Raw genomic sequence first — 26,173 nt, forward strand, 5'->3', positions numbered from 1 at the left:
GTCTCTAAGGCTGAAGGAAGCTTAGGGAGAGAAACAAAACACACAGCCTTGGAAAAACAGTTTGCAATAGTTAGTATGGTGGCTTTACCTGGAGGCTAGTAAGGAAATCTACCATGATGTAGGACCGCAGCTGTCTGGACGAGTAAACCAGCAGGTGGTGAGGTCAGTGACTTGGTCTGGGCACAGACTGAACAGGCAGAAACATACTGATGGACTTCACAAATGAGGGTTGGCCATCAAAACATCCTCTGGAGGAAGGGGCTGCTCTGAATGTAACCTGGGATACAGTTTGGTGTGTAAATGGTAAATGGACCAGTTCTTATTGTACTCTGAGTACTCGAATTTGCCTCTTTCAACCAAGCATATTTTCTCTAGATTCTTTCTCCATGTAAGAGATTCCTATCTAACATTCGTACTCTGATGGAGCGGACGGGGATCAAACCACCAACCTTCAGGTTAGTAGGTGACGGGCTCTACCACCTACCACCATCGTACAGGTTCAAAATCAGGAAATCAAAAACAATTCACCTCTGAAAGACGAAGAACACACATTCATTTATTTCCTGGTTTATTCTGGTTCCAGGATTTGAATCCACCTGCTGTTTGGACCCTTTCTGTGAGGAGTCTGCATGTTCTCTCCGTGTCTGTGGGGGTTCTCACTGGGTAGTTTCTCAGGGTTTCTTCAAACAGACCAAAGACCTGCATGGAGTTTGATTAATTGGTGATACTAAACTGGCCCTGGAGGGTGAAGATTGTTGGGTTTCTTTTTTAAATAAAAAAATAAATACTGCTGTCACGTGGCCAAACAATCACTACCAATAAGTGACAACAGAGCAACTTTGAATTGACTTTATTCTATTGTCAGTATTATTACACAGGTTCATTGTTTTTTAATCTTTTATTCAGTATTAGGACCTTAATTTCAGTCAATAATGATTCAGATGAAAAGTCAATCTATTACCTCAGCTCAGCTATTTTACACTTCACACACTAAACTGGCAAAATTTTCTGAAACACTTTAACTGTGGACAAGAAAACAAACTGTTTTAAAAAAAGGAAGAGTGGCAGAGAGCAGGGTGCATATACTACTATGACTTTGTATCAGAGCAGTGCTGTCAATGACTTGGCTGAATGGGTGATCCAGAAATTACACTTATATGTTAAAAACATGCACTCATGCTGTAACATGTGTCTGTGTGATATATGTAGAAGCTGGTCCAACTGGAAACAGTTATTGAGAAATGATGTAAATGAGTGTGTGTGCTTGTCCAGTCAGTGAGGACCTGTGGTTCTGTTTTGCCCCATGCTCGCAGACATTACAGTTGTCTTTATGTTGTTGTTGCAAGGCTATATTTTGCTGAATGTCCATCCTATGGCCCATCATCATCATCATCATCCCCTAGAAGTGTCATATCAGTATCTGCAGAGATGAGTAGGAGGTATAAAAGCTGTTGGTAATCTCACTATCCCACCCAAAACAACTCCTCCTTGCCCTTTCTCTCTCCCAGCTATAAGTTAAGATGCTTTTTGTCTGGATGGAAATCTCTGTAACCTGTAAATGAATGACCACAAGGGCGTCATCTGGGTATCTGTGCCATCCTGGACTCCACTCACCTGCTGCACATCTCTGCTGATTGTTTCAGGCTGGATCGTTGTACTTACTTCAAAAAGTGCAGCCCAGGCTCTTTCTGATGTATCTTTCCTGTGTTGCCTGGTTCACTTCCTAATCGTTGTTCTCCATCTACTTTGTATAGACCTTCCTGGACCTCCGCCTGTCTGCCCTGGACATTTTCTCCAAATCCCTGGAACCTACTCGCCACATTCACTGTATGAACATATCTCACCCGGTGCTGTAAATAAACCCTTTTCTCCTTGCACAGCTCCGCGTCCTGCATTTGAGTCCTGCCCAGCAATCCTGTGTTTGCAATCAGATCACATAGTGAAAAAAACAGCTTTTCATATTTAAATTTAAATTACTAAATTACTCATATCAAACAATAAAATGTCCATCCATCCATTTTCTTCCACTTTATCCAGGGCCGGGTCGCGAGGGCAGCAGCCCAAGCAGAGAAGCCCAGGCGTCCCTCTCCCCAGCCACCTCCTCCAGCTTATCTGGGGGAACACCAAGGCGTTCCCAGGCCAACCGAGAGATATAATCTCTCCAGTGTCCTGGGTCTGCCCTGGGGCCTCCTCCCGGTGGGACATGCCCGGAGAACCTTACCCAGGAAGCACCTCAACTCAACTGGCTTCTTTCGATGTGGAAGAGTGGCGACTCTACTCTGAGTCCCCCCGAGCCACTCCTGGCTGCTGCCCGGCTCACATTGCACCCGACCCCTGCGGTGCCTCCTGCGGGTGGTGGGCCTTCAGGAAGATGGGCCCATGTCCCTTTTTCCGGCTGTGCCTGGCCAGGCCCCATGGACTAAGACCCGGCCACCAGACACCTGCCCTCGGGCACCCTCCCCGGGCCTGGCTCCAGGGCGGGTAACCCTATCCTGGGCAGGGTGAACTGTTCCCTCGATGGTCTTTTCATAAGGGTCTTCTGAATCGCTCTTTGTCTGGTCCCTCACCCAGGACCAATTTGCCATGGGAGACCCTACCAGGGAGCAAAGCCCCCAGAAAACATAGCCCCTGGGATCCCTGGGACACACAAACCCCTCCACCACGTTAAGGTAGTGATTCGTGGAGGGGACAATAAAATGTGTTTTTCAATATAATTATCGCTAATCATTGGGGTTTTTTAATGTAGTATTAGAGTATTGCAGTAATGAGGCCCCATGCATATTGGAGCCTGTGTCACGATGAGTGATGTTTTCTGGTGTAATGGGGTAAACTGTCCTGCTGGGGGAGTGCTGCTATCCAGGATGAGTATGTTGGGTCTGAAACAACATTCAGCCAGTGTTACATCTCAGAGTGACATCCACATCAATCCAAAGGAATGCTGTAATGTAACAATGTACAGTTTATTTTTTATTATCATTGTTGTATACAGTTGTTACATCTATAACAATTCATGTAATGTTGCATGTATCCACTTGTTTATTGAACAAAAATGATATTTGGTCAGATATTGTTGTTGATGCCAAACGGGCTGGTCTGAGTATTTCAAAAACTTCTGATTTACTGGGATTTTCCCACAAAACCATCTGTACAGTTTACAGAGAATGGTCTGAAAAGGAGAGAAAGAGCTCTCTGCCATGTTGATGTCAGAGGTCAGAGGTCAGACTGCTTTAAGTTGATAAGTTGATAGCAACACAAATAGCTACTCATTACAACTAAGGTATGCAGAAGAGCACGGTATGCACACTACACAGGACGTAACAACGGCTAAGAACAGGAAACTGAGGTCACAATTCACACAGACTCACTAACATCAGAGAGCAAAAGATTGTAACAACATAGTCTGGTCTAATGTTCCATCATTTAGATGGTGGGGTCAAAACTGGTGTATAACAACATGAAAGCAGCCTGCACACATGGTTTATGGGCACAGACCAGTTTCTAAAAAGGAGGCTCGTATATTTTGAGCATCTAAAGATATATATGTGGGAAAAACTGTCACTTAGTCTCCACAGTTCTCAGTTTGTGCAGTGCTTCAAATTCAAAACGAGTCGATGTTTTTCAAAGAGCAAAAATATTCTAAACATTGTTACTATTTTCTGTTAAACAACATTTTTGAATTTCTTTTTTAATCTACTTGTTACACACATCATTCATATAGGCAAAAAAAAACATGTGGGGGAAGGGGGCGGAGTTTACTGTGTCTCTATGACAAGAAGAGAAAACAGGTCACATCAGTCAAGAGGACAATGGATGACGCATCTCTACTATGTCTGCTCTGTGAGTGGATAAATTCTCTCTTTTGAATGTTGAACTTTTACTCTCTGTTCTGTAGATAAACAATGATGGAGGAGAAGATAAAAACCTGCTGTTAAAAACAGCATGTTAAAGGGGACATTTTACCATTTTAACCAGTGAACTTGACAGAGTTTAGTTAGTTATTATATGAACTTACCTTTAAAGAGGACACATGACTTCATGCTCAGAGTTACAATGTTTCTGATTTCTAATTATAATCAGACTAACTATTGATAAAAAATGTTTTGACTGTGGAGTATTCAGAGAGGACGTGTAAACTATGAAGACGTCTTTTTTTCTACAGCAGTTCAAACACACATTCTTTAATCCTTTTACATTTACGTGACTGCACAATAATGTGAGTGGACCTATCTATATAGATCTATAAATAAAGCTGAGATAAACTTTTCCTTTCACTTTCAAAACAGAGTTATTATTATCTCTGGCTTTTTTCTAAACTTGCTGCATCCAGTTCCACCTTTTAATGATTGTTATACTTTTCGGGGGCTGAAAATGAGCTAAATAAACCACAGCCCTTTATTATTTTCCAGACCAACCTAAGTGTCATTTATCTTTAGTTCTGACTTCAATGCTTTGCTGGACAACAAACCAAGGTCAGTGATTTTCTTTTAAATATGTCAAATATTTGTTTGTTGGCTTCTTATTCTGGCATGTTTAGAGTGGCAGCCCTAACCACAGAAAAAATAGTTTAATTCTCATTTAAAAAAATTTGTCGAAGTACTACTTTGCAAAACAATGAAATGTTTAATTGTAACATCACAGCTCGTCTGACTGTGAGTCCCAGCAGCTCTCAGTTCTTTAAAGGAGACTTTGTGTCTCTGAGCTGTGAGGAGGACGACAGCTCTGCTGGATGGACTCTGAGGAGAAACACAAGCTTAGAAACCAGAGCTGAGTGTGAAGAGTGGGGAGTAGCAGATGGTTCTTCCTGTAACATCAGTCACATCTACTCATTGGAAACTGGAGTTTACTGGTGTGAGTCCAATCAGAGTACCATCAGTAACATGGTTAACCTGACAGTCACTGGTAAGCTGAGTGTGTGGAGTTAGTGTTGATGAAGCTGTGTGTAAATGGATGAAATGCTGTAGTTTGTCTCTGTGTTGAGGTGGATCAGTGATCCTGCAGAGTCCTGTCCTCCCTGTGATGGAGGGAGATGACGTCACTCTGCTCTGTAAAACAAAGACCACTCCCTCCAACCTCACAGCCATTTTCTTCAAAGATGGCGTCTTCACTGGGAAAGACTCTACAGCTCACATGACCATCCAGCATGTTTCCAGGTCTGATGAAGGCCTCTACAAGTGTGACATCAGCGGTCATGGAGAGTCTCCATCCAGCTGGATCACTGTCACAGGTGACACACTCACCTGTCTGTGTTTCTGCAGCTTTCAACATTCACAATGTGACGACAACTTAATGACTGTGTTTGCTTTGTTTTAGACAAACACACCACCACACCTCCACCTGCCTCTTCTGCTGGTTCCTCTCCACTTGTCCCCGTGTTGCTGACAGCTGGAACAGTCTGTGTTGTGTTAGTAGTGATGTTACTGGTTGTTTTGGTGGAACGACATGTTGACAGGAAACTAAAAGGTGAGACTTATTCTCTTTTTGTTGCATGAACGTCTCACATTAGTATGTTTTTCAATTTTAAACAATATTCAAAGGAAAGATGAAGCTTGGATAAAAGCAGCTCTGTGGAGTTTTCCTTATTATTTAATATCCATCCATTCACTTGTCCAGTTAGAGTAGCAGGGGGTCTGGAGAGTATCTCAGGTAGGTGGGCTACATCCTCGACATCATCAGTTAACCTAACTCTATTAAGTGCATGTTTTTGGAGGAGCACTCACACAAAAACAGAGGGAACATGTAAACTCCAGACAGATAGTAGATTCAAATACAGGGTCTTCTTGCTCCAAGACAACAGTGCTAACCACCATGTCAAATACTGCCCAAAAGGTACTTTTTATATTTAAACTAATAATAATAATACAAAAGTAATCTTAGCTATCAAACATATATTTTATGTCTTCTATCATATTCAATATAGGCATTCAGAAGAAATTAGAACAAAGGTCTTGGGCTTGAATGTGCCAATATCAAATGTTCTGATTGTTTTCTGGCTCAAGAGGAGGCCCAAAACAGCAATGAGACAAAATAAAGGTCTGTATGAGGAAGTAACAGACTGCAAAGCATTCTGGTTGTTCTTCTAAGTGGCAATAACCATCACAGACCTGCTTTCATGGTTTCAGACCACAAGGTTTAAAACTTTCCACTGCAAAGAAGACTATCTTTACTCTTCACCTCACACTAACGTGCAGTTTAAACAGTTCACTGTGCTGAGTGAGTTCTTCCTCCCACAGTCTAAAGACATGATAGGTGTTAACTAATGATTTCAAATTGGATAGATTGTTAAGTTGTGTTTCCTAGTCCTGTGACAGACTGGAAACCTGTGTGGTGTGCAGCCCACCTTTCACACTATCCCAGTGGAGATAAGCTCCAGTTCTCCCGCTACAGTTGTTAAGAAAATGTATGGATAATTTTAGTGATACATATTTTTAAAAGCTTATTTAAAGTCTACAATCATGCCATAGATCACAGTAGCTGTTCTGTGTTTGTAGAAGTCTGTAGCGGTGAGTCCTGTTCCTTGTGTGCAAACAGTATTTTCAGAACTAATAGCTCTGTGCTCATCCAGTTTCCTGTTTCAGATGAAAACTCAGAAGCTGCTCAAATTTTACTGCAGGCCACACATACACACGCAAACAATTAAGGCAAACATTAAATTATTAATCAGTTCTGCACAATTTTATTAGTCACAAATCCTTCAACTGTGGACTTCACTTGAGGAAATGTAATGATTTTTTGAGTTTCTCTGACATCCTGCCGCATTTTTCTATGGTTACGGGGGTTTCATGAAAGCAGGTCTGTGGTCAGTCAGTTCAAATACAGCCTTGTGTTTCAGCTCCATCTTCATGTTTCACAGAAGTACTCTTGTGAAAGTATATACTCAGTATACAATCTCTACTTTAGTTCTGGTATCTCTAAAATTATATCCTGTCTCAGAGTGACGCTGAAAAACTAGTTCATGCATTTATTACTTCCAGGCTGGACGACTGTAATTCATTATTATCAGGATGTCCTAAAAACTCCCTGAAAAGCCTTCAGTTAATCTAAAATGCTGCAGCAAGAGTCCTGACAGGGGCTAGAAAGAGAGAGCATATTTCTCCTGTTTTGGCTTTCTGTTAAATCCAGAATTGAATTCAAAATCCTGCTCCTCACATACAAGGTCTTAAATAATCAGGCCCCATCTTATCTTAATGACCTTGTAGTACCATATCTAGGGATGGGTATTGATAAGATTTTAACGATTCCGATTCCATTTTCGATTCTGTTTAACGATTCGATTCTTTATCGATTCTCTTATCGATTCTTTTTTTTTTTTTTAAAAAGGAGAACACTAAGGTCGATTAGCTCAGAGCTTTGTTTTATATCTTCTCTTTGAACAAGATAGAAATTTAGGAGTAACATGGCCTTACAAACCCAACAGTGAGATCTTGAGAGATCCAGCCTACGGCTCTTCAATGGGGTGTCACAGGGTCCCCAGGAAAAAAAAATTGTAAATGTAAAATAATAAAATAAATATTCTTGTGAGACATATCACATATTGACGGGGTCGGGTTATGTTAAAAAGTATAAATTGTTATACTTTGTTCATTGGTTCAAAGGTACCCCACACTTCTTTTTTTGTTTGCTCTGGTGTATTTTTCATTTGAACTGTTACTCTGCCAGAGTACTCATATTTACAAGATGGCATTGAACGCCCCATTGGTGTATCAGGAAAACTATTTTGTACGTATGTTCCTTGAAGGGGATTGAAGTCGTTCTTTTTTCCACCGCAGTGAAGGGCTAGGAGTAGGAGAGGAGCTGCTGTATGTTTTTGTTATCGAATCGATCTGATTGTGAAATAAAGCATATGCAGTGAGAAAGCAACTCCAGGAGTCATCCCTGCCTTAAAGCTGCAACATTCTTCTGTAGCAATAACAAAGTATAACAATTGTTCTGTGGCAATTACACAAGAATATCCAGTAATGTCCCTGCCTACAATTAAACACATTCACTTACCAAAAATCGAGGGCATCTGCTGTGGCAAATGGGTTCAAGCCTTTTACCACAAACGTAGACACTGCTCGGTGACATTCGTCTATCCTGGCCTGAAAGGAGACACTACCGGTAGACTGCAGCGAGAACTGCCAGCGAGCGCCAGCCAGACTCTGTCTCTCTCATCATGGTCACCTACATGTACAGTAATGGCAGGTCTTGTAATAAGGCAGATTGCGCTAACATAATATGCACTGTTAGTTGATTATTTACCTGCCGCATTAACGGGAGAGGACGTGCAAACGTTAGCGCTGCTGCTGGGTTGAGAGTCACGAGTCCGGAGCGGAATTAAAAACGCGTGTCATCGCGTGTTTTGTGAGCAAATGCTTTTGCATATTCGTAGTGTTTCCTCCCTTAAATGAAATATCTACTTTGCAAGTTGCCCTGTTGTCATCGGTTCTTATAAAGTATAATCAAACTTTTGAGCGTTTGAGCCGCTTAGGCGCCATGTTTCCTGCCAGGTAAATGACGCTCCGCAACGTGGTGACGTCATTCGGGGCGACTGGAATCGATAAGGGAATCGTTTGCAAAAATGGCAAACGATTCCAAGGAATTGAAACAGTGGGAACCGGTTCTCAACAAGAACCGGTTTTCGATACCCATCCCTAACCATATCACCCTATTAGGGCACTTCAGTCTCACACTGCAGTGTGCAGTAAATACTAAGTATTTACTGTTATTTAAGTCCATCCATCCATTCGCTTCCGCTTATCCTTTTCAGGATCGCGGGGGGCGCTGGAGCCTATCCCAGCTGTCATAGGGCGAAAGGCGGGGTACACCCTGGACAGGTCGCCAGTCTGTCGCAGGGCCAACACACAGGGACAGACAACCATTCACACTCACATTCACTCCTAGTGGCAATTTGGATTAATCAATCAACCTATCCCCACAAGCTGCATGTCTTTGGACGGTGGGAGGAAGCCGGAGTATCCGGAGAGAACCCACACTATCACAGGGAGAACATGCAAACTCCACACAGAAAGACCCCGGCCTGATGGTGGAATTGAACTCAGGACCTTCTTGCTGTGCGGTAACAGTGCTAACCACCGTGCCACCGTACTGTGTTATTTAAGTATTTATTTAAAACACGAAAGAACGTGAGACTAACCTTGAATATTAACAAAAGGTGAGCTGTTTAATATGGCTGATTAAAAGGTACAAAAACAAAAAGGCACATGCACACTGGGGAGAAACTACATAGAAATAAACTGGCAAAATTGAATGCTGAACACAAAAATCAAAGAACGAAACCTTGAATGTGGAAAATCCTGACAACAGGAAAACATGAAAAGGAACAACAGACGACCTGACAAAAACTGAATGAGAAAACACAAACTAAATGCACACAGGAGGATAATGAGGGGATGGGGAACAGGTGGGAACAGAGCTGGGACAAATCAGACCTAACGAAACAGGGCGAAGCAAAACTAGACACACTGCACATAGGATAAGGACTTTCACAATAAAAGAGGAATCAGAATGGAAAGCAGACATGACAACAGGAACTGGATAACATAAGACACGCAGCCTGAAACACATAAAGGGTGAGGGAACCCTAAATACAGGGGTAGAAAACAAAAGGGGAATCTAATGAACAAATTAACTTAGCTAGCCTTAAGAACTTAAAAATAAACATCAACATCCAAATAAACTAAAACTTAAAACGCTGGGTCAACAGACCCAGTAAGTGACAATGAGAGCTCGTCGTTACAGGGGGCTGTGGTGACAAGGCTAGGATCTGCCAGCAGCGGCTACGCCTGCTGTGCCAGAGCAAACCGAGCCCAGATGCCCAGGGTCTGAGGGTCCCCCACCCCCCGGAAAGGGCCCGACTGAGCCACGGGCACCAGGCCCCACCAAGCAGCCACCAGAAGTGAGGCGGTACATACCTGAACGCCAAGCCCCAGACACCGAGAACTACCAATGCACTGATGGCTGAGGGGCATCAGCCACCGGCAGGGAGTGTGGTGGGGGGGAAATAACTTCCCAAACCTGTGGAGGTATTCCCAGAGAGATGGAGTCTAAGACCCATTCGGATCGGGGCAAACAGTAGCAGCACCACCAAGCCCCACAGAGCCCGAGGCGGCCCCCCCAACCCCACCACAGAGGAAACTGCACCCACCCCGTTATCCAATCATCTCCCAGACTACATGAGACAACAGACACCCAGGTTGAGTTCATTCTCCACCTCTACTATAGCTTTCCCCCACCAGCTGGAGCTCCTGCAAGGATGTGACAACTTCCCCGCCAGTTAAAGAGGACCCCATTTCTGGCGTACAGGACACCAGAGGTCCTGTACGCTGGCCCCGCGTGCACACACCCACAACCCCGACAACACACCAACCAGTAACCAAGCCCCCACAGACCCAAGCCAGAGCCCCAGCGCGGAGGCAGAGCACCCCCAGAACCACATAAGGTGTCATTAACATTTGGGCCATATATATCAACAATACATAGCTTTTTGTTAAGTATCGATAATTTAATGATTAGGAATCTACCCTCGGATCTATACCAGGTTTAGTTGTTTCTCTCCTTTCTATTCTTTCATGCCACTGATTTTTTACTTCGTTTTCTCTATCCTGATGTTTGGCTGTGTTTACTATTCATAGTCTGACCTTTTAAGAAAATACTTAATAAATAATAACCATAATAACAATATTTTATGATTTAAATAGCACATGAATTTAAGAAACATAAACAAGACATTTATTAGTTGTAATGATTTTTACATGCAGCAGTTTGACATCAGTTTTGCATCTATTGCCATTTGAGTCCTGCACAAAAAGGTGGAGCATGATTAATCTGAATGATTTTTATGTCATCGTTAATGTAACAGCAGCAGTATCTATAGGACTGTACTGCCTGCACTGATGCTCGCTTTATGTGTTTTCTTGTGCAGAGAGTGATGCAGCTGCAGTCGACTCAGCAGTGAGAACAGAAGATGTCACTCATGGAGAAATCAACATCAAAGAGAAGCAAGAAGAGGCAAAAATGTACAGCTGCTCTTCTTTGTCTCCATCATGGTTCAAGATGACTTTTAATAGGGGTGTGTGAGCAGTCTTCTATATTTTATTGAGATTGTACGGTGGCCCTGAGAGGCCAAACGGACCATAAGATTGTGATTTTTTTTATATCTTGTGGTTAAACTGTGTTAAAAAAGAAAAAAGAAAAACAACTGTATCTGCAGATGTTATGTGATCTGAAACGTTTCATATATTATCCATCTTACCATCCATTTTTATTCCATTTGTGCAATTCAGGGTCATGTGGGTGGCCCGAGGCCTAAAACAGAGAGGCAGAAAACCATTCGCACTCGCATTTACACCCTCCTTTTACAATCATCATTTAACCCACTAACTGTATGTCTTTGGATTGGGGGAAGAAGCCAGACTACCTGAAGGGAACTCAAAAATATGGCAGTGGGCTCTGGCTATACACAATACACAAAACCCCACCCCACCAAATAACAGTTAAATGTTTATAGGCACTTATATTTCACAGCAGTTTCTCTAACTTTTTAAGGAGCCAGCTAAAAGGAGCTGGAGTGGGCCTTCCCCTTATCCTAGTCTTTAGTCTTGCAATAAATGCAATAATGTGAGCTCACTTGCTGGAACGTGTTAGGAGTCTGTCTGCAGCATTTTGGGTTGCTTGGAGGTGTGAAAGCCAGTAAACAGGTCAGTAATCTTTGAACGATGACACAAGTTTCTCTAGTTTGGATGAGGAGACTACAGTTCTCGGTTAAGAAATATTCCTTAAATGAAGAAAACTGTTTAATCGGTTTATGCTATCATAAACAGGAGTCATGTACATGCACAACTGTCCTTCTGTTTCACTGTGAAATAAAATGATTATCATGATCAAATGAAACTCTTCTTTCTACACACTTAAAGGTTTTTCTTTGTTTATCACACACGGGACACATGCTTGGCCCACCTTTATGTACAATATGATGGATTTACTTATACTGGTAAAAGTGTTTCCAAGAAAACTGATGACAGATTCCTCAGAACCACATCTGTGTATGCTAAAGTAATGGATGGTAGCTGGTATGGCTTTAACTATAAGCACATGTGTGAGGCCTGGGCAGTGGACTCAGAGATGAAACTTGGTTTTGTTGCTTTTGATTTTTTTTTCTGTACCCATTACGCTTTCTCTTCCATGGATTTTTCTTGTAACAAATGTAGCAACACCAAAAATGACCACGGGTATGCCATGTGGACACATTAAGGTGTTTGTGGGTGGGAGTTTACTTGTGTGTACACACACACACACACACACACACACACACACACACACACACACACACACACACACACACACACACACACACAAACATCAGCAATGTTCCTCTGATGATCAAGAGGGACTGTAGAAGCCATTCTTGGGTTAATACCTTATGTGGTCGCTAGAGGTCACCTTTTTCTGTTTTGTTCATGTAAAGGTATTTAAGGTAGACGCACATAATCGGCGTCAGGTGTGTCATTAATTGTAAGAAGGCAAACAGTTTGTGACCGTTGCGCTGTTATGTTAAGATGATATGGGAATAAAGACCAAAAGGGACAAGATAAGTACTGCTGGAGTTATTGGACTTTTTACCTAATTCATCCATACCAGTGACATCGCGTCACCCCCGTTAACGACCACCTCAGTGGCTTCAAGCATAGGCTTAGCCTCTACAGGGACATTGCTGCCATCTACTGACACTAAATTGCACCAACAAGCTCTCCAACACTGAAAGATAATCTGAAAGCATCTGGTACTTTCAGACCACATACTTTTTATACTCATTTTTATAAATAAATTATTTATAAAAATAAATAAAATACTTATATCTCCACTGTTAAAACACAAGTATTATCCAATCCAATGAAGTGCATTACAGTAATCCAGCCGAGTGCTAACAAAGGCGGGGATAACTGTCTTGAAGTGCTGCCGTGAAAGAATTGGCTTTATTTTAGCCAGCTGCCTGAGCTGAAAGAAGCTTGAGTTTACCACTATCTTAATCTGACTGTGAAGACACTGATCACAGTCCATTTGACGCCCAGGTTTGTGACAGTTGGTTTATTATACTGGGCCAAGGAATCTAAATACACATTGGGGGTTTTTTGTCGCTGAATTTTAAAAAGTTAAAAGACATCCAAACCTTAATGTCATCAAGACACTGAAGTAAAGGCTGTGTGTTTTTTCTTTAGAGGGACATAAATCTGACAATCACCAGCACAGAAGTGAAATGCAATGCAGTGTTTTCTCAGTATAGAACCAAGAGGGAGCAGATACAAAGAAAAGAGAAGGGGGGCCGAGAACTGAGCCCTGTGGGGCACCACACAAGAGACGAGCGGAGGACGACACATGGTCACAGAGACTAACACAAAAAGTTTGCCTGGCAAAGTAGGACCTGAACCAATGCGGTGGTAGAAAAGTCAGTGTAAGCATCAACTACATTACCCAGCAGCCTCTGTGGGATTCATGGGACCCCTGAGATAGCCTGACTTGTTCCTGGGCTGATGAGAGAGGAGAAGAGAGCTGCTGGGAAGAAAAACGAATAGCCCATCCCGTGGTTGTTGTGAATGGTGTGTGAGTTAACATTCCATGTTTAAGATGCTCTACTCTATTACTTGTGCGCATTGGTTTTATCTACCTTTGGCATATGTGCTAGTTAATGATAGCTATGGTGGCTCAGTTATTTGATAGTTTCTGGCCTTGTTCCAGCTTTATTTGTTCCCTTTACCAATTCACATAACTTTGTGTGCTGTAATATTATTGTATTACGTAGTCGTTAACTAGAGGGCTGACTGCTAACTGCCTCAATATGAATATTTGTCCCTTGTATTGGAGTGCCATCTTGTGGCTCAATTTAGGTAGTGCTTTAATAAATGTATACACTGTCAAACTGATGCTCAACCGTAGCATAGTTGTTGTAGAGAAATTCATGGCTAGCTCTCTTACCCTTTAATCTGTATTCATGTTCCAATGCTTTTCCTGTTCTTGATCGCAGAAACCACCCCGCATCACCCCTCTACATCCTCCTACACTATGCCATATCTCCTTGTACCACCAATCTGAATGCAAATAAATTCCACCTGTTACAATCTACTCCCTGGATGTCAGCTTCTCCTTCTGACCGAGGATAACTATTACAGCACAACCCAGCATTAAACTGATCTGCGCCCTTCTATACGCCAGTGCTGTGCCCCTAATGCCCACCCATTGCTCAAAACAAGTGAGTGAAATGGCATGATGCACTGTATCAAACACATCTGTCAAATCTAAAGACACAAGAACAACACAGTCCTCAGAGTCAGTATGTAATTAAAAACTTTTAAAAGGGCTGATTCAGTGCTATGAAATTGTTTAAACGGACTGGAACCTCTAAAACATTTAAGTTTTTCCAGGAATGTCGTTAATTGGCTGTGAACCATCTTTTCAAGAAATTTGGAAAGAAAAGGTAGTTTGGAGATAGGCCTGCAATTTGCAAGAATTGTAGGATCAAGAGCAGGTTTTTTAACTATGGGTTTGATTACAGCATGTTTAAAATCTGTAGGAACTACACCTGACGTGAAACTGTGTTTTACCAGCTCACGAACTGTCATGGTCCTGGGTGTTTTCCAGTGTTTTATGTTTAAGTTCTATGTCCTGATCATTGGTTATTCATGGGTTTCATGGGACAGACCGGCGACCTGTCCAGTGTGTACCCTGTCTCTCGCCCTATGACAGCTAGGATAGGCTCCAGCACCCCCCGCGACCTTGAAAATGATAAGCAGAAGTGAATGGATGGATGGATGAAGGCAACAGGCAGAGTGTTACAAGCATAGCCCTAAAGAATGTAGCCTCATAGGCAGTGTAGTCCGTGCTGACATACCCGTTATGTGTCTGTGAGTGCGAGGAGGGAGAAAAAGGAGAGCCAAAAAGTACAAGTTGTCACCGAGCAAAAACCGGAGCATGTAAATATAATAATAACCACTGCAGCCAAAGAGAGTGCCTGACGAGCCCAGTTGTAAGTAAGCTATTAAGACTCGACTGTACACCGTGTTCGTGTTTTCCTCCGAAAACAATAAGTCCCGTTGGAGCAGCCTTTCAACGCCTCTCTCTGTCTCTCGCTAGAAAAGTTGACCCACACAACAAAGTAAAGCTAGTTTTTGGCTACGAGCCCAACGTATTAGCCAGAGGTCCCTTTACTACGGTTCAGAGCCGCGGACCTGTTTTATATACGCGCCAAATAGTTTTCTATACAAGATCACTGCAACAAGTGCAGCTTTACCTAATGTCCACCCTACTGTTACTCATTTTATATTAAGATTTAAACATCTAGTTGGTGTTGGTATCATGAGTAGCCTTCAGTAAAAGTAATAAATCACACAGCAATAGTACATTCATGTAGTTGTAAAAAGCATGATAATATATTAAGTAATCCAAAGTATTCAGAATACGTTACAAAATACATTTTGGGGCATGTAATCTGTAATCTGTAGTGGAATACATTTTAAAAGTAACCTTCCCAACACTGACTCTCCTTCAATAAAAGCTCACTCACATGTCAGCCTGTGCCTGCACTTTGGGTCTTTATCTCACCTCCACACAGCCTTCGACAAACATTGTGCCGTAAAAACTTTTCTTTCTTCATTATCAGTTATCAGTTCATTGTTCTCTTGTAAGGTCTGTGACTGTAGTGTAGACATTGTCTTCATTAATCTGAGGAAAGGGTGTCTCTGAATTATCTGAATGTATTTTGTCAATTTGTAACTAGTTTTTATTGTAATGAAATTTCATGAACTATGTTCTGATACTTTATGTGTTGTGTTTCTTATTTAATGCACTTTATTAAATAAAGTTGTCACAGTAACAGAGTTGTGTGTTATCAGCAGCAGTGGGTGTTATAGTTATGGACATAATTTAGAGGAGAGTTCAGCTTTGCCTCTGTACACCACCACAACATATTTGACAATACAATCAAAATGTGACTGACGTGCAAACTTCCAGCTTTAATTTAATGGTTTAACAGCCGCATGGCATTCATTGGTTATGAATTGGAGCAATTTTTATGAGCAATCCCCCATTTTAAGAGGCTCAAAGGTAATTAGACAAAGTTACATTGTTTTAAATAGAAGCACAGGTTTTACTTGGCCTGAAGTCCTAAAGTCCTGAACAATGAGTACCTGAAGTCTATCACCCATGCACATCACCAGATGCTGTTTCCATCCTTGACAAACTTTGTCAGGCATTTACTGTGTTGATTTGCTCTTTGTGACTTTCTCTGTCTTCAGTTTTGTATCGACTAACTGAAAAGTGCTGCTCATTCCTGTGCAATATCCCATCTGCCCTCCCGTCATATTTCTTTTCAAGATTTTCTCATTTAATCACTGGTGTACATATATTTATATTTGTAGATACATATATATTTAGTCATCTTTTCTTTTTTACCATGTCTCTCTAATATTTTGCTCCTTACTATTTTTCTATTTTTTTATTATTTTATTTTATTTTATTATATTTTCTCCTACTGTACTATGCTGCTGAGTGACTGCTGCTCGTCAAACACATTTCATTGCAATGTTGACCCTGTGCTAACTTGCATATGACAAATAAAACTGAAAACTGAAAAAAACTGAAACTGAAAAGTGGCTCTTTTGGGCTGAGATCAACTGACTGACTTGGTCATTGAAGAATATCCCATTTCTTTGCCTTGGGAAAGGCTTGGTTTACTTTTGCAGGATGTTTTTCTTTTTTTCCAGAGTATATTCCTGCACACTTCCTCCTATGTATGTGCTGTGCTGCCAGCATTCAGTTCACAGCATACAGCACTTTCAGATCACACAGTGCAAAACAGGTTTTTATATTTAAAAAATATATATATATTTGAAATTATAATTATCTCAAACAATAAGATGTGTTTTAATGCAATTATTGTTAATCTTTTTTTATGTAGTGTTAGAGCATTGCAGTAATGAGGCCATAGAAGATTGGAGCCTGTGTAGTGAGTGTTTTCTGGTGTAATGGGGTAAACTGTCCTGCTGGGGGAGTGCTCTTAATGTCATTAACTGTACTTGTCGGTTGTTCTAATGTTGTGGCATGTATCCACCTGTTTAGTGAACAAAAATGATATTAGGCCAAATATTTTCTTTTACACAAACATCAGTTATTTTTCCCTATAATGTCACATTAAATGATATACATCTTTAACTTTTAATGTTAACCCTTTAAATATACTGGTACTTTTTGTGCCCCCGGTTCACACTGATGAGCCACCGTGTGGTATCTGTTACTCTCACATTTATATTCATATCAGTCTCAAACCACAGCCATGGCTAATATAGCTTCACCTGCAACTCACAACAGCTCATTTCTGTCCCCACAAAAGGCTGAGACACTCAGAGGTAGGCACGCAAACATATATAAAGAAATGAACACTCAAATGAACATGCTATTAAAGCGCACACCAGCATTAGAAGTACAGATATTTCCATGCTTGGTCCCAAGTGAACATCAGAATGACCGGCTGGTCCGAGTATTTCAGAAACTTACTGGAATTTCTCCACAAAACCATCTCTACGGTTTACAGAGAATTGTCTGAAAAGTGATGATGAGAGAGGTCAGACTGCTTCAAGCTAATAGTAAGGGAACATAAATAGCCACTCATTACAGCCAAGGTATGCAGAAGAGCACAGTATGCACAGCACAAAGGACGTAATAACGGCTAAGAACAGGAAACTGAGGTCACAATTCACACAGGCTCACCAACATCAGAGAAGATTGTAAAAACATAGTCTAGTCTAATGCTTCAGCATTTAGATGGTGGGGTCAAAACTGGTGTAAAACAGCATGAATGCAGACTGCAAACATGATTATGGGCACAGACCAGTTTCTAAAAAGGAGGCTCGTATGTTTTGAGCAACTAAAGATATATATGTGGGAAAAACTGTCACTTGGTCTCCACAGTTCTCAGTTTGTGCAGTGATTCAAATTCAAAATGAGTCGATGTTTTTCAAAAAGCAAAAACATTCTAAACATTGGAGATTCTGCTGTTTTATTATTTTCTGTTCAACAACATTTTTGATTTTCTAGTTTAATATACTTGTTACACACATCTTACATATAGACAAAAAAAAAAAGCATATGGGGAGGAGGGCGGGGTTTGCTCTGTGACAAAAAGAGAAAACAGGCCACATCAGTCAAGAGGACAATGGATGACGCGTCTCTACTATTTCTGCTCTGTAAGTGAAGAATATCTTTCTTTTAAATGTTGAATTTTTACTGTCCGTTCTGTTAATAAACAATAATGGAGGAGAAGAAAAAAGGCTGAATGGACTGAACAGCAGGTTAAAGGGGAAATTTTACCCTGTGAACCAGTGAACTTGACAGAGTTTAGTTAGTTATTATATCAGCTTAACTTTAAAGTGAACACATGACTTCATGCTCAGAGTTACAATGTTTCCCATTTCTAATTATAATCAGACTAACTATTAATAAAAAAGCATTTTTTGACTGTGGAGTATTCAGAGAGGACGTGTAACACATGTAGCACATTTCCGTGACTGCACAATAATGTGAGTGGACCAGAGATCTATGAATAAAGCTAAAATTTCCTTTCAAAAAAGAGTTATTATCATCTCTGCCTTGTTTTTTTCCAGTTCTAGCTTTTGAAAATGAGCTAAATAAACCTCAGTTCTCTATTATTTTAAATACTAACCTAAGTGTCATTTATCTTTAGTTATGGCTTCAATGCTTTACTGGACAACAAACCAAGGTCAGTGATTTCTTTTAAATATTTCAAATATTTGTTTCTTGGCTTAATCTAACATCTTTGAGGTGGAAGCCCTAACCACAGAAAAAATAGTATAATTATTACTTTGCTAAACAATTAAATATTTAATTTTAACCCTCACAGCTCGTCTGACTGGGAGTCCCAGCAGGTCTCAGGCCTTTGAAGGAGACTTTGTGTCTCTGAGCTGTGAGGAGGACGACAGCTCTGCTGGATGGACTCTGAGGAGAAACACAAGCAGAGACACCAGAGCTGAGTGTGAGGAGTGGGGAGTAGCAGATGGTTCTTCATGTAACATCAGCTACATCGACCCGCTGGACAGTGGAGTTTACTGGTGTGAGTCCAGAGAGGGTCCCATTAGTAACATGGTTAACCTGACAGTCACTGGTAAGCTGAGTGTGTGGAGTTAGTGTTGATGAAGCTGTGTGTAAATGGATGAAATGCTGTAGTTTGTCTCTGTGTTGAGGTGGATCAGTGATCCTGCAGAGTCCTGTCCTCCCTGTGATGGAGGGAGATGACGTCACTCTGCTCTGTAAAACAAAGACCACTCCCTCCAACCTCCCAGCTATTTTCTTCAAAGATGGCGTCTTCACTGGGAAAGACTCTACAGGTCACATGACCATCCAGCATGTTTCCTGGTCTGATGAAGGCCTCTACAAGTGTAACATCAGCGGTCATGGAGAGTCTCCATCCAGCTGGATCACTGTCACAGGTGACACACTCACCTGTCTATGTTTCTGCAGGTTTCAACATTCACAATGTGACGACAACTTAATGACTGTGTTTGCTTTATTTTAGACAAACACACCACCACACCTCCACCTACATCCACACCTCCACCTGCCTCTTCTGCTGGTTCCTCTCCACTTGTCTCCGTGTTGCTGACAGCTGGAACAGTCTGTGTTGTGTTACTAGTGATGTTACTGGTTGTTTTGGTGGAACGACATGTTGACAGGAAACTTAAAGGTGAGACTTTCACTCTTTATGTGTTCCATGAATGTTTTACGTTAGTATGTTTTTCAATTTTAAACAATATCCAAAGGAAAGCTGAAGCTTGGTTAAAAGCAGCTCTGTGGAGTTTTCTTTATTATAAATATCCTGGAGGCTGTCCCAGGTAGGTGAGGTACATTCTGGACAGGCCACAGAGACAGATAACCATTCACAGTTAATCATCAGTTAGACTAACTCTATTAATGCTTGTTTTTGAAGAGGGACCTGGAGAGTATAAAAGAAAGAGAACATGCTAATTCCACACAAAAGGTGAATTTGAATATAGGGCCTTCTTACTGTAAGGCAACAGTGCTAACCACCATGTCATATACTGCCCATAAGGTGCTCTTTAAATCAAATCGTAATTTAAGGTATCAAACATATTGTTACGTGTATGTGTTGTTGGTTTGTTTGTTTCTTAATGTGTGTATGCAAATTCACCTGTGCAGGGGCTCGGCTGTGATTGGTGGACCTAAGGAACGGCCTGATGTAACTGGTTCCTGCTGTGGACGTGAACTATAAACGGACGACTGAAGCGCTGCGGTGTGGGGTTTGGCAGACTTCCCATGCACTTGCCTCAGGTCCAGACGGAGCAGCCGCAGCCGCAGCCGCATCCACATCCGCATCCGCAGCCATAGCTACTTAGTTAAAGTCAGACATGTGTGTGAAGTGCGGAGCAAGTAGGGGTGAGCTGCCGATTATTTTGGGAAGCCTTCTTTTCTCCTGTGTTCTTAGACCAGGGAGGTCAGACTGTGTTATTTGTGTCATTTCTTTGTTTTCTTTTCCCTGAACAGGTCAGAGGGGAACCGAAGCCTAGGTTGAGTTTTGTTTGTTGTGTTGGCCTTAGCTCACCCTGAAATCATACACTTCCACTACTGTGAGTGTCATTGTTGTGAATAAATTGTTGTTAAAAGTCCGATGCTGTGGCTGTGTCTGTTTGGGCGTGGGAAGTCGCGGGACACTCCGCTCTTGTTACGGTCATTTCGAGTCGGGTCGTAACACATATAATTTGTGTCTTTTGTACTATTAAATATAGACATTCAGACAAAATGAGAACAAAGGTCATGGGCTTTAATGTGCAGATATCAAATGTTCTGATAGTTATTTTTCTTTTGGCTCAGGAGGAGATGAAGGCCTGCATTAGGAAGTAACAAACTGCAAAGCATTCTGGTTGTTCTTCTGAGTGGCAGTAACCATCACAGACCTGTTTTCATGGTTACAAACTAAAACGTGGTGCGGCTTAAAACAGTTCACAGTGTCGAGTTCTTCCTCCCACAGTCTAGACATGATAGGTGTTAACTAGTGATTTCAAATTAGATGTAGGCGTGTAAGATTGCTAAGTTGTCTTTCTTAGCCCTGTGATGTACTGGAAACCTGTCTGATGTGCAGCCCGCCTTTCATACTATCCCAGCAGGGAGAAGCTCCAGCCCTCCTGCTTCCTGATCAGTGGTTAAGAGAATGTATAGATCATTTTAGTGATACATATTTTAAAAGCTTAGTCAAAGCCTACAATCATACTGTAGATCACATGCTGGTTGCTCTGTGTTTGTAGAAGTCTGTTAATGGTGAGTTGTTGTTCCTTGTGTGCTAAACATTTAATTTCAAACAGGGCACAGTAATGAATTAGACTAACTATTCACTTTAGTTAAAGTTGTTCAGTTACCCAAAGAGTTGGGATGATGTGTAAGACATGAATAAATCTAAAATGCATTGGTCTGGACACTCAAACACACGGTGCTCTGAGAGGGTAAAAGATGACAAGATGATGGAACTCTACTGGAAACAGTCGATCATATTTTTTAAAGCTGAATCCAGGGCAAGCTAAGCTAAAAACGCTAATTTAGCTTATTTAGCACCAGCTAACAGAAAGAACCTCAAGGCAACAGCTGTTATAATTTGGCGCTGTGAAAATAAAACTGATAGTGGGGGGGAAAAATGACATGTTGTGCTTAAATCTAGGATATGGTGGTTTAAAAGAAACCCACAGGACAGGTTTAGTTGTTTCTCTCCTTTCTATTCTTTGGTGCCACTGACTTTTACTACTTTTTACATTTTTCTGTTTTCTGATGTTTGGCTGTGTTTACTGTTCATAGCATGACCTTTTAAGAAAATACTAAATAAATAATAACGACAATAACACGTTTTTATCATTTAAAAAGCGCATAAATTTAAGAAACATAAACAAGACATTTATTAGTTGTAATGATTTTTACCTGCAGTAGTGTGCTGATGTTTGCTGCTGGATCTGATCAGTTTTCCATCATGTCGCATTTGAATCCTGCACAAAATATTGGCGCATAATTAATCTGAATGATTTTTATGTCATCGTTAATGTAACAGCAGCAGTATCTATAGGACTGTACTGCCTGCACTGATGCTCGCTTTATGTGTTTTCTTATGCAGAGAGTGATGCAGCTGCAGTCGACTCAGCAGTGAGAACAGAAGATGTCACTCATGGAGAAATCAACATCAAAGAGAAACAAGAAGAGGCAACTATAAAATGTACAGCTGCTCTTCTTTGTCTCCATCATGGTTCAGGATGACCTTTTTTTTTCCAAATAGGGGTGTGTGAGCAGACGTCTCTGTGCTCTACAGCTAATTGATATTCTTTTAATATCTTGTGATTAAACTGTCTTAAAAACAAACAAAAAACAGACTGTATCTGCAGGTTTTATGTTATGTTATAACACTTTTCATAAATTTTCCATCTATTTAGCTATTTTTTTCTGCATTAGCAGGTGTGAAAGAGATTATTTATTGAAGCCTATAAAACAGGACAGTAATCTTTGAACACAAATGCACGCACAAGTTTCTCTAGTTTAGAGGAGGAGGCCACAAATCTCAGTTTTGAAATATTCCTTCAGTAAAGAAAACTGTTTAATCGGTTTATGCTACCATAACAAATGCTCACTTACAGGAGTCATGTACATGCACAGCTGTCCTTCTATTTCATTGTGAAATAAAATGATTATCATGATGAAATGAAACTCTTCTTTCTACACACTTAAAGGTTTTTCTTTGATTATCACACATTGGACACATGCTTGGCCCACCTTTATGTACAATATAATGGATTTACTTATACTGGTAAAAGTGTTTCCAAGAAAACTGATGACAGATCAGAGCCACATCTGTGTATGTTAAAGTGCTCACTATTGCTTTAAACTAATGCGCATGTGTGAGGCCTGAGCAGTGGACTAGGAGATGAAACCTTTTTGGCTTTGAGGAGGTTTTACAAAAGAGAAATAGAAAGAAACCCTCCATGGATTTAAAATTCAGTTAGATGTCAGCCCTGCAGCAGATTTTCCTTGTAGCACATGTAGCAAGACTAAAAGTGACCGCTGGTATGGTGTGTGGAAACATAAAGGTGTTTGTCGGTGGGAGTTTACTTGTATTGTGTTTAAACACACACACAGATCAGCTATGTCCCTCTGATGATCTGATGATCAAGATTAAACCGCAGCCTGGTGCTGCCATCTACTGACACTCAATGGCAACAACAAGCCCTCCAACACTGAAAGATCATGAAAGCATCTGGTACTTTTAGATCACATAGTTAGTACAAACTAACTTTTAATAAAATACTTATATCCCTATTGTTAAAATGTGGTTTACATAAATATTATCACTGACCATAAATGTCATTTTCTGCATACTTTTTAATTGTGATGCTTTACGTAACGATATAACGATGTTACGACCTCATCTGTGTCCCCCACACAAGGTGGAGACACCGAGGGTTAGATAAATGTACATACATTTCTGACTCTAAGAGAATGAATAATTTATTTAATATTTCACTGCTAATTACTGGCCAATCACATTAGGTGGTCATGTATAAGTAGCAGCTGCTGTCTGAGCATGTTGCGGTCATTGGTGACCTGACTTCTCTAGCTGTAACATAAGCCTCCCCTCCGTCCATAAGGTTGTAGCTGCAGAAGCCTCCTATTGCTGCTTGTCTGAGCTACAAAAAGTGTTGCTGCTTTTTCTTTATTCTTCGATGGAGGAAGCATCTCTACTACGTCTAATCTGTAAGCAGTAAATTTCTTTGTTTTAAATGTTGAATGTTTACAGTTTGCTAATAAGTGATGCAGGCACGTGCAGGGGGGGGGGGGGGGGGGGGGGGCTAGAGGGGCTTGAGCACCCGCCCCTTTCCTGATGGGTGCCCAAAGTGCCCTTTTGTTGAGGCAACTTTTTAAAAAAAAAAAAATATTATTATTATTATTTTAATGTGTGTGTGCGTGCGGAGTCCTGTCTGTGCCCCTCAACAATAATATTTAACTATTAATCACAGTTTTGCTAAATAAAAGGATCTGGCTTGCATCAGTCACATGATCACATTTAACCAATGATCGCCCTTGACGGCAGAACGCGCTGGTTACGAGCCGGGAACGAGCTCACAAAGAGCACGCGCATTTGTTGCGGTCCGGAGCTGTAGGAGAAACACAAGTTAACTCAGAGACACAGACTGATGCGACACAACCAGTAAGTAGGTGTACAGCGTAAACTGTAGTGTGTAGCACACAGGAGTATCAGCTTATTACGTACACGTTGGTAAGTTGTCTTGTTGCAACTGACGAACTGAAACAAACGAGCGTGCTGTGTGTGCAACAGCGCGACAAACATTACCTGTCCTTTTATTAACTGCACAAGTAGTGCTGGTCACAGCTGCTGGCTACCTGTGTAAGGCTGTCATGGGTCTGTAGCTCTGTCACCGTTTTAGGGAACATATTTAGTTTTAAAGTATTTAGAACATATTTAGTTTTAAAGTAAGTTACAGAGCTTTTCCTGCCTTTCTGGAGGGATTATATTTCACTAAAAAACGATCTAATATGCATGTCCACATAATTATGCATTATAATAATATTTTAAAAAACACACGCTGTATTTTAAAGAACATACATTAAGAAGCAGATTATATTAGATTTATATTTTAAATAAGACAAAATTTGGATTTTACAGCAGTAAAATTATTGTATCTCTACAGTTTAAAAATGTAATAAGCTTTGCCCCTGCACAGAGTGGATAGTGAAACAAATGGAATCATCATAAATACATTATTTCATATTTATTACTCCCCCCTCCTCATTGCTTTATTATTGTAGCTCTAGTAATAAATAATAATGTAAGGATTCTGGATCAGCACCATGATGCCCATAGTATATACAGTATTCTGAAGAAGGTCTAAAATGTCACTGTGTGTGCATGTGTGTGTTTTATTTAGATGGATTTTTAAAAAAAATATTACTCATGATATAACATTGTCCAGACATGCCTGGTAAGCACATGAGGAGGAAACAGCAGGAGCTGTGTGAGGCTACTAAAGGCAGTGCTATAACATTTTTCTGTCATCATTTAGATTAAGTGCTGGAGTTGTTAGGTGTGGATAATTAAATTATAGTTTATTGCAATAGCAAGTTGTGCCTTGTTCTCAGATCGACAGCAAGTGGAGAGTGATATATGAAATGATGGGATGGAAGGAAGAAGAGAAGCAAAGAGTGATTCACAGGCAGAGCCTAAATTATTTCTCACAGTTTTTTATTGCCTTATGGTTCCAAGCTCTGTCACCAATCTTTGCATTTTGTTATTATCTCATGACACTTGTTTAATCAGCTACCATCTCTCCTAATGTCTACAGTCTCAGATCAACACAGCCCTGCCCTCCAGCACTATCAGCAGCAGGAGCAGCAGAAACCCCTCAACAGCAACATTGTACTGTGGCTGTAGCTCAGGTGGCAGAGCAGGTCAGCCACTAATCAGAAGGTCGGTGGTTCGATCCCAGGCTGCCTCCTGGCTGCATGCCAAATATCCTTGGGCAAGATACTAACCCCATGTTTGCCTACTGGTGGTGGTCAGAGGGCCCGGTGGCGCCAGTGTCCGGCAGCCTCGCCTCTGTCAGTGCGCCCCAGGGTGGCTGTGGCTACAATGTAGCTTGCTATTGCCTGTGGGTGAATGACTGAATGTAGTGTAAAGCGCTTTGGGGTCCTTAAGGACTAGAAAAGCGCTATACAAATGCAGGCCATTTACCATGTACCCATCAGGTAAAACATTGGCGATGTTTGCTTTGCCTTGTTGCTCATATTAGATTCTTGATGAATGTGTGTTGTTGTTATTCAGCCTGGTTCAATGTGCCCCTTTTTAACTTTGAGCACCCGCCCCTTTAAACCTCTCTGCACGGCCCTGAAGTGATGTAGACACGAACAAGATGTCAGGCTCCCGGCTGCTTTCTATAAAGATGGCTCCCTCATCAGGAAGCAGCCTACAGGTCACATGACCATCCAGCATGTTTCCAGGTCTGATGAAGGCCTCTACAAGTGTGACATCAGCGGTCATGGAGAGTCTCCATCCAGCTGGATCACTGTCACAGGTGACACACTCACCTGTCTGTGTTTCTGCAGCTTTCAA

At 41.2% G+C, this 26,173-nt stretch overlaps 3 protein-coding genes across 6 annotated transcripts in view; all 3 read left to right on the plus strand.

The window, feature by feature from the left end:
- LOC146673524 (uncharacterized) overlaps positions 1-26,173 on the plus strand; it is a 272,508-nt gene that overhangs the window by 237,623 nt on the left and 8,712 nt on the right. Inside the window, exons 1-3 of one of the 4 annotated variants that reach the window (XM_085402050.1) lie at positions 23,978-24,253; positions 25,407-25,809; positions 25,955-26,135. In XM_085402050.1, coding sequence (XP_085258176.1) covers positions 26,052-26,135 — 84 coding nt within the window. In that variant the 5' untranslated portion in view covers positions 23,978-24,253; positions 25,407-25,809; positions 25,955-26,051. Of the gene's footprint in view, positions 1-23,975; positions 24,254-25,406; positions 26,136-26,173 lie in introns of those variants that run through there. The other 3 variants (XR_014910450.1, XM_085402049.1, XM_085402051.1) reach the window with 3 other exon arrangements.
- On the plus strand, positions 2,981-11,727 carry LOC146673535 (high affinity immunoglobulin epsilon receptor subunit alpha-like). Its single transcript, XM_085402086.1, has 6 exons — positions 2,981-3,837; positions 4,434-4,469; positions 4,639-4,899; positions 4,979-5,224; positions 5,311-5,460; positions 10,922-11,727. The coding sequence occupies exons 1-6, from the start codon at positions 3,807-3,809 to the stop codon at positions 11,074-11,076; spliced, it is 879 nt and encodes a 292-aa protein (XP_085258212.1). The 5' UTR covers positions 2,981-3,806; the 3' UTR covers positions 11,077-11,727.
- On the plus strand, positions 19,187-20,482 carry LOC146673536 (uncharacterized). Its single transcript, XM_085402070.1, has 3 exons — positions 19,187-19,490; positions 19,577-19,744; positions 20,218-20,482. The coding sequence occupies exons 1-3, from the start codon at positions 19,283-19,285 to the stop codon at positions 20,229-20,231; spliced, it is 390 nt and encodes a 129-aa protein (XP_085258196.1). The 5' UTR covers positions 19,187-19,282; the 3' UTR covers positions 20,232-20,482.

This window comes from Rhamphochromis longiceps, linkage group LG3, assembly GCF_057381845.1.
Source record: "Rhamphochromis longiceps isolate RC_006_pf linkage group LG3, R_longiceps_female_GT1.1, whole genome shotgun sequence".
Lineage (NCBI taxonomy): Eukaryota > Metazoa > Chordata > Actinopteri > Cichliformes > Cichlidae > Rhamphochromis > Rhamphochromis longiceps.

What these genes read in the sequence shown, in the direction of transcription:
- LOC146673535 (XM_085402086.1), top strand. Translation starts at nt 3,807, where the DNA reads ATGGATGACGCATCTCTACTATGTCTGCTCT. An exon ending in TTGCTGGACAACAAACCAAG is followed by an intron (nt 4,470 to 4,638) that starts GTCAGTGATTTT and finishes GTAACATCACAG; the next exon opens with CTCGTCTGACTGTGAGTCCC. An exon ending in GGTTAACCTGACAGTCACTG is followed by an intron (nt 4,900 to 4,978) that starts GTAAGCTGAGTG and finishes CTCTGTGTTGAG; the next exon opens with GTGGATCAGTGATCCTGCAG.
- LOC146673536 (XM_085402070.1), top strand. Translation starts at nt 19,283, where the DNA reads ATGGAGGGAGATGACGTCACTCTGCTCTGTAAAACAAAGACCACTCCC. An exon ending in CAGCTGGATCACTGTCACAG is followed by an intron (nt 19,491 to 19,576) that starts GTGACACACTCA and finishes GCTTTATTTTAG; the next exon opens with ACAAACACACCACCACACCT.